Raw genomic sequence first — 12,005 nt, 5'->3', positions numbered from 1 at the left:
GTAATTAATCTGATTTCTTATATAAAAGAATGGACCCAAACCCCAAATGGACCCAAAAACCTCATTTCAGGCAAATGGATTCATTGAACAATGCAGCATCGTCAGTCGCCTCAGAATACGTTGTTTCCAATTTATCATCACAGCATTAAGAGTGGTGCATGGAATATCGTCATTGGCGAAACATTAAGTGTACTACCTGGTAGTTTGTCTGTTATTAGTCACTATCTCCTATTTGCACCCTGTAGAAACAGGGGCGTCACATTTACCAACACAATTTCATCACAAATACTCATTACAGTTTGAAAACTATCAGGAAGTCAAAAAGTATGGCGGTAAAACACGAGTTACAATGGTTATGACAGGAACACTTCAATCAACATACCGGCTTTCGTTTTGGTAGCGGCGCGCTGTTGGCAACTTGAGCTGACCAGTCTTTAGACTCTGAAGCTCCGCTCTAAATAAAACAACCAGTTGAATGACGTGATATTGATACAATCTTAACCACAAGTTACGAGCACGGCAATCAGCATTACCGCGCATTCATTGTGACGAATGCAACGTACCCCATCTGATGGCTTGTCTGGAAAGAAAGCAGACAGAGACTGTAGAAGATTTGCACGTTCATTTGCTTGGTTGCTCTGCAAAGAAATACGCAATATAAACAAATTGCCGCACCCAATCTTTAAGATCTTATCTAACAATCACTTCCTAGAAAAAAGTGATTAGCTTTTTTTTGATGACAATAAAGATGTGATATTTTGTTACAAAAGTAGCAAACCAGAAGCGGTTCGGTTTCAGACAACTAATATCTTCAAATACAATTCAGTACAGGTCTGTGAGTTGTCATCACCAACCGATAGGTGCGCGAACGTGAACAGACATCCTTCACATTAAACACTTCCTCAACACACCCAGCAGAATCACGCAAAAGATTCTGGCAACTTGTTAACAAGCAGTGACATCCGCGTAACATTTTACACGTGAGACTTTTCCAATTAGCAACACTGCACGATTACGTAATCACTTTGCGACAATCCAACTACACTACGTCAAAGAATTAATTTCCACATTGACATTCAATGTCTAAAAAAAGCCAAGCCGCCGTTCGATGCCTAAACAATTTATAGAATTCCTGAAATAGTGTCTGTTTTTACCAACAGTGTATGACAGCCAAAAACACAGAGAAGACTCTCAATTTCAACGTAAACATCACACACTAAACAAAGTCTTGGAGAACAAGCATTCAAATATCAACAGTGTCACCTTTACAACTTCTTGCGGCATGAAAGTTGGTTTCTTTCCTGCCAGATTGCTTCCAGATCCACGCACCAATGTAGGGACAGGAGGGGCTTTACCTGGTTGGGAACTCTTGTTTGATTTTCCAGCCAGGTTTGCATCAACAGGTGGTGTGAAGTGTTGTGCATCTAAACAAATACAAATGAACATTGAGCAATTGTTGACGTGTTGGCTTCAATGTGTAATGAGCGCATCACATGTGACATAGCTCGTTGTTGTTGGCTTCAGCTGCATCGTGGCGCACGCAACTCAAGATTAACATAAAACAAAGTAGCAAGAACCAACAAGGACGACGTAAATCAGCAAACTTTGCTCACTTGGCGAAGTCATACGCACAGCACTGGACAGTCCTTTGGGTTGAAATGGAGCTGATGTCCGCATACCGATCGATTGCTGGTGAGACAAGTTGGATTGCTGAAATAAACAATTAGTTTTTGTTAGAGAGTCCACGGAAAAACGATTGCTTTAATTTTTCCGAACTGATCAATACAAACCAAATCACCTGAAAACTTTGTGGCGCTGTCATTCTTTGATCCATCATAGATGAAGGAGGCATTGGGGGTCGGGGTCCTTTACCCATAAAACTTGGGGGTTGAGAGCCCATCAACCCTTGACCACTTAATGGGGTCACCGGTTTCTGACTCCATCCAGACGAGTTGGGGATAAACGACTGAGACGGGGGTGCACTTTGTTGAGGGTAGCCCATGCGGGCCCCCATTGACATGTCCTGGGGCTTTTGGTTGAAGTAGGACATGGAAACATGTGGAGAAGATTGCTGGAACGCTGGGTCTGTCGAAGCTGGAACAAGAAAAATTGATTATGAAAGAAAATAATGAAAGTGAATTGAACTAAAAGTGAAGTATAATCGTTCAGTGCTGCTTTGTTATGGTTATGTTTAACTAATGACAATATAGCTATGTTAGATTACACCTAATCAATCCAAAAAGTGCATCTATGATGTTTCAAACTTGGCAGAAGTCGGAACAGGGAGTCATACTTTATGACTAAACATGACTTTTTATGATTTCATAACTTCTCATGTGAACCTGTAACAAACCAGTGTTTCACTGCAAGCGGTTTGACATTATTTTCTGTAACACTACAAATAAACACGATTTCGAAAGCTGCTGCTGGCCTAAGTCATCACGATGTATATCATTCATAAGTATTATCAAATAATTGCTAACAACAATTAATTTTGAAATATGATACACAGTAGATATATGAAGCTAACTCACAGTAAGGTCTTGATAATATTCCTTGAACGGCATTTGCTTTATTCTGTTGTGCATTTGAAGACTGTGCTTTGTTCCAATCTCCAACGCTTGGCTGGCCAATGTACAATGGATTTCCAGAAGATGTGTTTGGCATCGAATATTTCGCCATTTGGTGACCCCCAGATGCCGGGGGTAACTCATTTCCGGGTGTGGAGACTTTCGGCGTGGCACCCATACCTTGAGCACCGCTCTTCATAACCCCATAGCTTGATGATGCAGGAATGTTGGGTTTGATTGCCCCAAAACCACCCGGGCCTTGGCCGACATGAGGCGCCCCCTTGCCTCCTGAAGCCGCAGCGGGGTACATTCCCTTTTGTGCTTGAGGATAATATTGCATCCCTGATGAGGAAAAATCGCCATCGCTTCGAACACGCTGCGTAGGTGGTGCTATAGGAGCATAGCTTGCACTTTGCTGGATGTTGCCCAGCGCCCAAATGGAGCCATGGTCAACGCTAAGATGGCTAGGGGGAGTTGGCGACATTGGTTTGAGGGTTTGATATATGCCTCCCTAAAACATAATTTTAAAAATGGTTAAAAACGTACAAGATTGCCGGAAGTCCGAAAGCCAGTGGCAATGTACGATGCTAAAGTGAACATAGCAAGAAGCACATATCCCTTTATACAGGAACTTCCATTCTTACCTGAGGGTAAGACGGAGTTTGCGCTGCAGCTATAGTTGGCTGATATGGCTGTTGTCGATGCACTTGTGATGCTGGCTGCTGTGCATAGTAGTTGCTTCCTGGTTGGTTGGTTTGACTGACAAAACAATATAATTTGTTGTTCAAAAGCTCAGAACTTCAAATTAATTTATTATTACGATCATTCAAAGAAATTTTTTAATTATGTTAAAATACTAATTTTTATCGCTAAACACAAGCTCGTTTTACTGTTACTCCACTGCCCAGACAACAAATGAATCATTTTTTACATTGATTTAACGTAAATTGTAATTCAACAAATATTAATGTAAAATATGATTGATTTGCTGTCTGGGTGAGGAATTAAATACTCGTATCGTGTTGCTGCTTTGTTAGTGGGAAAACAGATACAAAGCAATTGCATTGAGCAACTTTGATCAATGATGCGGAGTCAATAACGTACTTTGATCAAGCGAACATTCCAGTTGAAATACTTGCGATTTTAGGTACGTGTCCTATCAGATGCAACTAAAGCCCTTGACATAAAACTGCTGACATTACAATAGCATAACAAACAACATTATTCTGTTGAGAATTGCTACCTGAAAAACGAAGTAGATTGCGCCCTCTGTGGAGCATTTATAACTTGACCAAGACCGGCATGTTGATTGGGTTGGCTGGCAGGCACAACACGATTCTGATCCATCAACGGTATGTAGGTGATCTGAGAACCGATAAATTTTATAAAATTGCAACTTTTAAGGTCCTAATTCATATCACTGCAGCATTTGATTAATAAAAAAAATTACGTTGATACATGCATTCAAATAAAATCAATCAATTGTAAAAAAAAAATTTAAACCGACTTACTGGCTGAGCAGGAGAAGCAGGGCCCCCTTGTGGCCGTGGAACACCTAGCGGCGCAGAACCCATATTGGTCTGTTGGCCCAAACCTGACAAGTGCATAGAGAACAAATATGAACGTTCAGTAGAAAACATAGAATTTTGTGCTTGTCAAAAACAAGCTCCAGACACTGAACTAGCATGCAGTCATCGTAACTATGACAGAGAGTGAAAACAATCATGAACCAGATGCTTAGATCAAGACGATCGGTCGACTGGTCTATGACAAGAAAAGCATAATCATCCTGCAAACGGTCAGAAAGAGCCTTGCCAATATGAAAAACGTTAAACACTGCAACTTTGAGAAATAAACCATTAAGTTTAAACAATCCTCTTGCCTTGCATAGCCGAAGCACCAGCGTAGTTGGCAGGCATGCTACTGCCTCGGATTGTGGCTTGCATCTGCTGTTGGCCTGGCTTCAATGCAATCGTGCTGTGCGTAGATGGCTTCACTACAAATACAAACACCGCAATGATATTAATCGTCATATCTGTAGTGTAACTACACTCATGTAGAAACAAATAAGCGATAACATTAGGGCATCCTATTAAGCTCCATTCTAACCAACTTTAAAACAAAAAATATTCACCAATGTTCATTCAGCATTTAAAAGATTTAAGAAACTTTACCTGCTGAAGCACCTCCCATGGCGGTCGAACTGAGCACTACTGGTGGAGCATATTCTCGATGTTGAGCCGCGTATGGGGCGGCATGTGTGGGATGATGGGTTAAATTGCTGTAACCTGGAGTTTGGGATGAATACAAGCTCTGGTTGTAATCCTGTAAGGAGAATGAAGACAAAGTTGACAAATAAGTAAACAAATTGTCGTGACCGACAGCTCCACACATAATGTAAAGAGCATCTGTATTGAAATTAAGCTCAACTAAACAGTGAGCACATCCTTGGACCTTAAAGCAAGAAACGATGGCTTGTTTTCGCACTTCCTGTTTGAAAAACCTATTCGCTTTTAAATTCAATGAGCATAACTTGGTTCTTAGAATAAGACACCGTGGTGACGTTGTAGCCGCTTCAATAGCACGGTTTGAAATACAATACAAAATATTTGGCGATGCTTGTGGTGGTTTGTTTGTGTTCGGGTGTTGGCAATAGAAATGTCACCATCAATTAATGTCATGTTCATAAGGTGCCTTGATGGAACCAACAAGGATTTTGTTACTACAACGAAAACTGTTATAGCAAGCTCTTGTTACACTTACAGGTGGAAGAGTAGTGTATGCTTGTTGCATGTTGTGAAGATTACTGGCAAGAGAAGAGGAAGATATAGTTTGATAGATGTTTGAAGGTGTTCCCTGAAATATTTAAAGGTTTTTTTACACCATCATTAAATGATGATTTGCAGAAATAAGTCATTTTAAAGACGATTGGTGCTATGTAATGTGTGTGCGCAGCCACAACTTACAACAGGCACAAAATCTGAACATTTAGAGAATGTGCAAAAAAAAGCAAAAATCCGCTTCCGGTTTATTATGAACATAAAGATTGTGCTTTTGAATGGGAAAAATAAAACAGAATACAAATGACGGATACACACAATACTGTTTCCCAGCAATAAAAGCCACAACAAATTACAAGACGCAAACCTGAACAGCGGCAAGCCGGTGAGTCTGTGAGTAAGCGGTGGGATCAACGAACATCATGCCACTGGTGCTGTTGTAAGGCGTGACCAATTGAGGTTGCTGGGGAGCTTGAGTCATCACAGCCGACCCTGTTGCGCGCAATAGCATTGTATAGTTTTGTCCTTTACATTACTTAGCTTCTCGTTTCGACAAGCATTGCAATTAGTAATAGGGAAAGCTTATTGCTTCTGGAACGTTTCGGATACATCAAATCACAATTATCTTCATTTCAATTATTTTAGCGCAGAGTTGCTTGTGTTATTGAAAGTGACCTTAGCACGAGTTGAAAGGAAATAACAATTCCTCATTAACGTCAACTCTTTCTAGGTAAAATTACCTCTTTCCCGTTTGAATTTATTATGGCAGAATTATTCAAATGGACTTAATGCCGCTGACAGGGTTACTGCTTCTAATTAATTACTATCAACACACGTTTTGAAGCCACTGCAGTCATAGTAACTATGACAACGATACTGAACAGTCATTGGCTGGCAATGTTGATCAATACGATCGTTAGCCGACCTGTGACAGGAAAGTTATAATCATCCCGCAGCGCTGAGTGCCATGACTTAGCTTCATTCGCTTTAAATTTGACAAAAATTCGTGACTTACCTGGTGGGTTACTTGAAAATCCAGCGTGCAACGACATGGCTGGTTCGTTTGTTGGTGTCTCCGAAGTATTCTGCGAACGAAAATATGACGTCCATTCAAAACAAGACATGATCTAGTCACAGGTGAATAATTAATTTTACGCATTAAGAAATTCTGCGCATTTTGAAATCAATTTTGTCACTCTACGATAAGTGGTTTTCGACATGCGTCAAAAATGCGGTATTAAAAATCACAAAGGCGCTGCCACCACATCTTTATGACGTCATGACGAATTAAAATTTTGAGTGTCAATTTTTAGCCCAAAATTTCACTGAATCACACCGAAGGCGTTTTAAAAATCAAAAATGCAGAAAATATTTAACACCCTGATGTGCAGTCCCTGCAGAGTCTTATCCGCAATAACAGGTGACTGTGCTTGTACTTTACACCAGGAAAAATGTCTAACAAAATAAAATAGAGTGAAACCTTCAAAGGTATCTTAACACAAGAATATAACAAAAAGCTTTCTTCTATCTGGGCTGCAATGGCGAACAATGCATCCAAAATTTGTTTATTACAAAACAGTCCAAGAAGGCATTACAAACCTTTGAAAAGTCTTGCGTTTGCGACACTGGTTGCAATTGGTTGGAGCTTGAAGGCTGTTGCGTCACAGAGTTCCTCCAGGACTCATCAGCGTCGCTAGATGGCGTGTTAGTGCCGGTAGGCTGACGTGGTTTCCATTCAGATGATTTTGTCACACTCAGTGTGACCTATTAATCGGGAAAAGAGTCTTTTAGTATAGTCTGATTTCAGTTGACAAGCTTGTTGAAACAGATCAAATAGTGATACTTCAGACCAGTTCATATCATACCTCAAACATAATAGTCCATTCTGTAACTACACAAAAATGTAAAAAAAAGACTGTTTAAGACCAAACCTTTATTCAGCAGATGACTAAGATGAAGCAATCTTAGTGGTTGGAGCTGTGTTATTAGTTGAAACCCGTAACCACTCGAAATCCACCAAGAGAAACGACCTCACGAACTGTTAATATCGCCACAATATGTAGGTAAAGGTATATGGAAAATATTAATGGCCAATAGTACTCACAGAAGATATGTGCGGTGTTTGCTCGACCGACTTGTGTTCAGCTGCTGCGGCAGAAGACTGATGGAAAGCATAGCTTTCATTTGCATTGACACCTAAAACAATGCACTTCCGTGATAATCATCTCTCACATTCGCATTTTAGGTCAAAATCACAGTCGTAACAAGTTTTGAAAGCCAACAATGTGTAAATATAAGAATCGCCATTTTTGCAAATACAGTTGCGCAACAATTTAAATAAACGTTGTACGGTAGAGAGACAGGAATACTAATAGAATGAACAGGCAATCTTGAAAACAAAAAAGGACAATCGTGAGAGCAATGTATAGGGTAAGAACAATAGAAAAAAGACAAGAAATTGACAAATATTCTAAGAGATGAGATTATAGTTGATGAGGGTGGAAAGAGGACGTCCAAAATAACATAGAAATAAACAGGAAAAGCATAAACAGGGCTGCGATTTTTTCTTTCTTGTCGAACGACCAAAATTTCTACGCTGGTTTGTCGAATAGTAATATGACGTCACAAGAATCAGATTATAAGCGTTTGGCCGCGAGTTACCGCACAAGTTGTGTGGTATCAGTCACTTACTTTATTAAGTTTTTAATCGCACGCTGGTTGAGTGATTCTATCTACGACGGCAAAAACATTGCCGTCGCCAAATCAACACACCTTGGATTGCTGCGACAAGTGCCGTATGCTTTAATGTTTAATCAAACGAAATTGTATGCGCTTCTTCATCGCGTGTCACACGGCGGTAGCCCAGAGCATCATGCAAGCTATTTTATGTGCTGACAATGCTCTTGTGAACTGTAAAAAGTTTGCCACCTTGAATGTAAAAAGTTTGCCACCTTGAATGTAAAAAGTTTGCCACCTTGAATGTAAAAAGTTTGCCACCTCGAATGTAAAAAGTTTGCCACCTCGAATGTAAAAAGTTTGCCACCTCGAATGCTTATTGTTTACCGGTGTCGTTGCGAATATAAATCATCGTGAAAGAAGATACAGTTAAAAAGTGGAATTTACATGCTATAGATTATAAAACAGAAGGAAAAGTTAGTGTGGTATTTTGCAAAATTTGTAAAGAATTTTATGACGGAAACAAATCGGAATTAGAAAAGCTACGGGGTCAAGTTAAAAAAGTAATACGAAATTAGATAAACGGTTCTTCGGCAGAAAAGAAAAATAATGCTTCTGATCATATGGCATTGCGCGTTCATGAACGGGCAGTTTTGCGTCTGCAAGTATTCCAGAGACGATGCGACAGCTTTATCCTCCCATACCGCGTCTTATGATTCCGATTCTGACAGCTAGTTCTTTATCAAACAGACTCGTGTTTGCTGGCAGTATCTCAATTGTGCCGAAATTATGTTAGTGTAAACGTAAATCGAGGCAATCATCTCGCAGTGAGCTATTAATTTGTTACCGGTACCTGGTTGAACAATTAACGTTATTTTATGATAATTCAAAGTCGCTAGATGTTAAATTAATGTAAAACAAACTTAAATTTCTTCTTGGGCATTGTTACGCAGGCAGCAAAATTTGTTATTTTTGCATTGACTTCACGTCTGTAGACGTTGAATCAATGTAAAAATGATGATTTTTGCTGTCTGGGTACGCAATGTAACCCGCCAGGAAAATTAAATAGATTTGTGCTGACTCGAACGTTGAATCAACTCAAAATTAACTTACTTTTCCCCCTGAGTTATTTAACGTACCAGCGTGCGTATCGCTACTTTTGGTATTATTACATCACTACAAATCAAACAGTGCGGGCGTGACTTGTGATAGACTACTCTAGTATATTTTTCGCTTCTCGTTTTTTCAATTCAACGTCTGCAGACGTTGAATCAATGTAAAAACGACGGGTTTTGCCAGCTGGGTTGTGTGCTTTTGTGAATGCAAACGCAAAATCGCGTAATCACAGAAACCCTTTTAGTGGATGGAAGTCAAGTTGCAACCGTGTTTATCTGCTACTATTCCTTATTCACATTGCAAAACATTTCTGCAATCTTGGAACAACAAGCCATAAATACAAACTTGCAAACACGTTGACAATTAAAGTAGCCTACTTCAGTTATTTTATCTATTAAAGAAACCCGTTGTATCAAATAGCACAAAACGTGTGTGGCGAAATGTTTGATGCCAGGCGTTGGAACTGCGATCAAAGCATTCTCCCGCAGTGTTCAAAATGGCGGCGCTGACGCCTTGGGAGTTTCTCGTGTGAAGCGTTACTTTTAGACGTTGCTTTGAAGTACCTGGCGCAAGAAAGTTTACGTAAGTCAGCACTCTTATGATTGCATCGCGTGATGCCCCCCCCCGATTGTTCCTCGACCTGACGACGTTTAGTCCTCTCTCAGTTTTTTTCCTTTTTATTTTCCTTGTTTTCGTTTTTTTTTTCGTAAGGCACGGCGTTTGTCGAATAGTGATGGCGCGTGTCGAGTGACCTCGTCACCGAAAAAGGCAAAAATCGCAGCCCTGAGCATAAATAATACAAAATCGGACTGAAAGAAGATTTGATGGACAGAATGAGAGAGTAGACGTGGGTGAAGGCAATCGATGCAAGGAATCGGCCAGTCGGCCACCCTCACGTCTGGGGACAAAACCTAGCTTGGATGATAACACCAAAAATAACTTGACCCGCTAACAAAAATATTAGTCAAATTTTCTAGGGAAATGTTTCACACTTACCTTGTTGAGTTGAAGCTCCTGAAGATTCGGGCATATTTTCCCAGGCTTTACGTGCAGATTCCATTTTTAAGTTAAAATCAATCGAAGGCGACGTTGGGGTCACTAGACCCATATCCCCAGCCCCATTTGCACTAGAATTGACATCAAGCGCTTGCCTAACCCCAACTTTGCTATCACCATCAGGACCCTGAGTTGATCCAGCAGAATGCTTTTGAGGCATAGGAATAGGGGCAGGAATTGACCCTTCTAATGGCCGATTAGTATGATTCACATTTGGGTTAGATGGGGCCTGGGGGGTCAGGGTCATGTCTTCAGGGGACTCTGAATCAGACTTAACCCTGAAGACGAAAAGAACGTAGCTGTATTTGACTGTTACAACAATACTATGTAAAGCACATATAATGACCTATAAAAACAATACAATGCCCTTGCTTCTCTACTAAACCTGGCAGAAAGAACATTAAGTCTTGTTGTAAAGCCCTCAAACATATCACCGCGTGCTACCATGATCATTGATCCTAGTTACCACAAAAGACTTCAGCTTTACTAAAAATCTTTGAACGATTAAAAAAAATAGATGAAATAAATTTTGCGAGGGCAAACATGAATCAAAACCCAAACTTCTTTCTGCACACAATTCTGTCCTTTCACTGTCTGTTCCTAGCACAATCCTATGCGAATCAACATGTAGCCAAATGAATGTAAGCAGCAGTGGTCATAGATAGAACAATATAGCACCACTGGTTGCAATCAACCTGTGCTTGTCATTTCTAATCATCCCACACAGCCATCCATGACAAACAGTTCTAAAACGGAACCAAAATTTGGAGTCTGAATGCAAAAAGGTGAGAAGTGCAATGACTCACCCCGCCTTGGCAAGACTGGACATAGATTGGTTTGCCAAAGCGATGTCCGAAGGAATGGCGTCAAGCAAGCCAGGTTGAAGCACAGGCTTCGTAATAGGTACCACATTCTGGAATATCAAAGGGAAATGTTTACTCTAGCTGGCAAAACATGCAGATGATGTAAGAACACAAACAGGAAAGGTTTGTTGCAGGGTAAAACATCACGCCTCAAGATTGCGCCCTTCTAGTAGTTAAAGATGTAGATTTAGTGGATATGTACTATTGTACTATACTATTGTACTGTACTATAGTATGTAGGCAAGGAAATCAACCTTCAAGCTTTTCAAAAGCAATGCACAGAGCTGTGTATTGTTGATGGCAACTCACGTGTCTGAACGTGTTTCTTTCCAATTGTCTGTCTATTCTCGAAGGAGAGTTGCTTCCAATATTTAAAGGTAAATCGCCGGTCAATGAAGCTGCCATGGATGTCGGTTTGGAAAATGTTAGGGGGAAGTTTGGATTCGATAAAGAAAGATCACTTGGAGATCGGTCATCGGTGAAGTCAGTTTGTTGGAATCCTGCAAACAAGCGTATAAAAACACTTAAGCACACTGAAAACGATGTCAATTCTCTGCTAACCCATCGTCCAATTTATGTTTGCATTCGCTGAAGGCGGTGAAATGGCGTCCAAACACCAGACCTCCTCTACAGGCCTGACTTTTGAGCACTCACAGAAGCAAAAGATACTTTGTAAAAAGTTACCTGAAAAACCTTGTCTGGGAGTTAACTCTCCCCTGATTTCAGGGACAGAGGGTGCAGGGGGTTCACCAAACGGAGAGAAGGTGCTCTTGCGAATATCTAAAGAAAAAAATCGTTACTTACACATACAAAAACGTCATCACTCAATACTTTCCATGTTTGATCACAGAAACGAAAGTTTGATCAGCAGAGATTGGACAAATAAGCAAAGATATTTTTCCATTGATGTGACACAAAAGTCAATCACGTAACAAGCTAGCTGT

At 40.3% G+C, this 12,005-nt stretch overlaps 1 protein-coding gene across 2 annotated transcripts in view; it reads right to left on the bottom strand.

The window, feature by feature from the left end:
* Nucleotides 1–12,005, bottom strand: part of LOC145764488 (uncharacterized) — a 54,464-nt gene that overhangs the window by 2,491 nt on the left and 39,968 nt on the right. Inside the window, exons 50-69 of one of the 2 annotated variants that reach the window (XM_082576101.1) lie at nucleotides 11,746–11,841; nucleotides 11,371–11,561; nucleotides 11,005–11,111; nucleotides 10,139–10,476; nucleotides 7,455–7,546; nucleotides 6,950–7,114; nucleotides 6,366–6,435; nucleotides 5,718–5,842; nucleotides 5,334–5,426; nucleotides 4,745–4,895; nucleotides 4,453–4,566; nucleotides 4,082–4,164; nucleotides 3,814–3,935; nucleotides 3,215–3,329; nucleotides 2,535–3,081; nucleotides 1,799–2,094; nucleotides 1,614–1,710; nucleotides 1,264–1,424; nucleotides 564–638; nucleotides 383–454 (exon numbers count right to left, since the gene is read on the bottom strand). In XM_082576101.1, the coding sequence (XP_082432227.1) occupies nucleotides 383–454; nucleotides 564–638; nucleotides 1,264–1,424; nucleotides 1,614–1,710; nucleotides 1,799–2,094; nucleotides 2,535–3,081; nucleotides 3,215–3,329; nucleotides 3,814–3,935; nucleotides 4,082–4,164; nucleotides 4,453–4,566; nucleotides 4,745–4,895; nucleotides 5,334–5,426; nucleotides 5,718–5,842; nucleotides 6,366–6,435; nucleotides 6,950–7,114; nucleotides 7,455–7,546; nucleotides 10,139–10,476; nucleotides 11,005–11,111; nucleotides 11,371–11,561; nucleotides 11,746–11,841 (3,110 nt within the window). The remainder of the gene's footprint in view (nucleotides 1–382; nucleotides 455–563; nucleotides 639–1,263; nucleotides 1,425–1,613; nucleotides 1,711–1,798; nucleotides 2,095–2,534; nucleotides 3,082–3,214; nucleotides 3,330–3,813; nucleotides 3,936–4,081; nucleotides 4,165–4,452; nucleotides 4,567–4,744; nucleotides 4,896–5,333; nucleotides 5,427–5,717; nucleotides 5,843–6,365; nucleotides 6,436–6,949; nucleotides 7,115–7,454; nucleotides 7,547–10,138; nucleotides 10,477–11,004; nucleotides 11,112–11,370; nucleotides 11,562–11,745; nucleotides 11,842–12,005) is intronic. The other variant, XM_082576102.1, reaches the window with a different exon arrangement.

The sequence above is a fragment of the Aplidium turbinatum genome, chromosome 2 (assembly GCF_918807975.1).
Source record: "Aplidium turbinatum chromosome 2, kaAplTurb1.1, whole genome shotgun sequence".
Classification (NCBI taxonomy): Eukaryota; Metazoa; Chordata; class Ascidiacea; order Aplousobranchia; family Polyclinidae; genus Aplidium; species Aplidium turbinatum.
The sequence above is the reverse complement of the archived record's forward strand: the minus strand, read 5'-3'. Positions and strand labels throughout refer to the sequence as shown.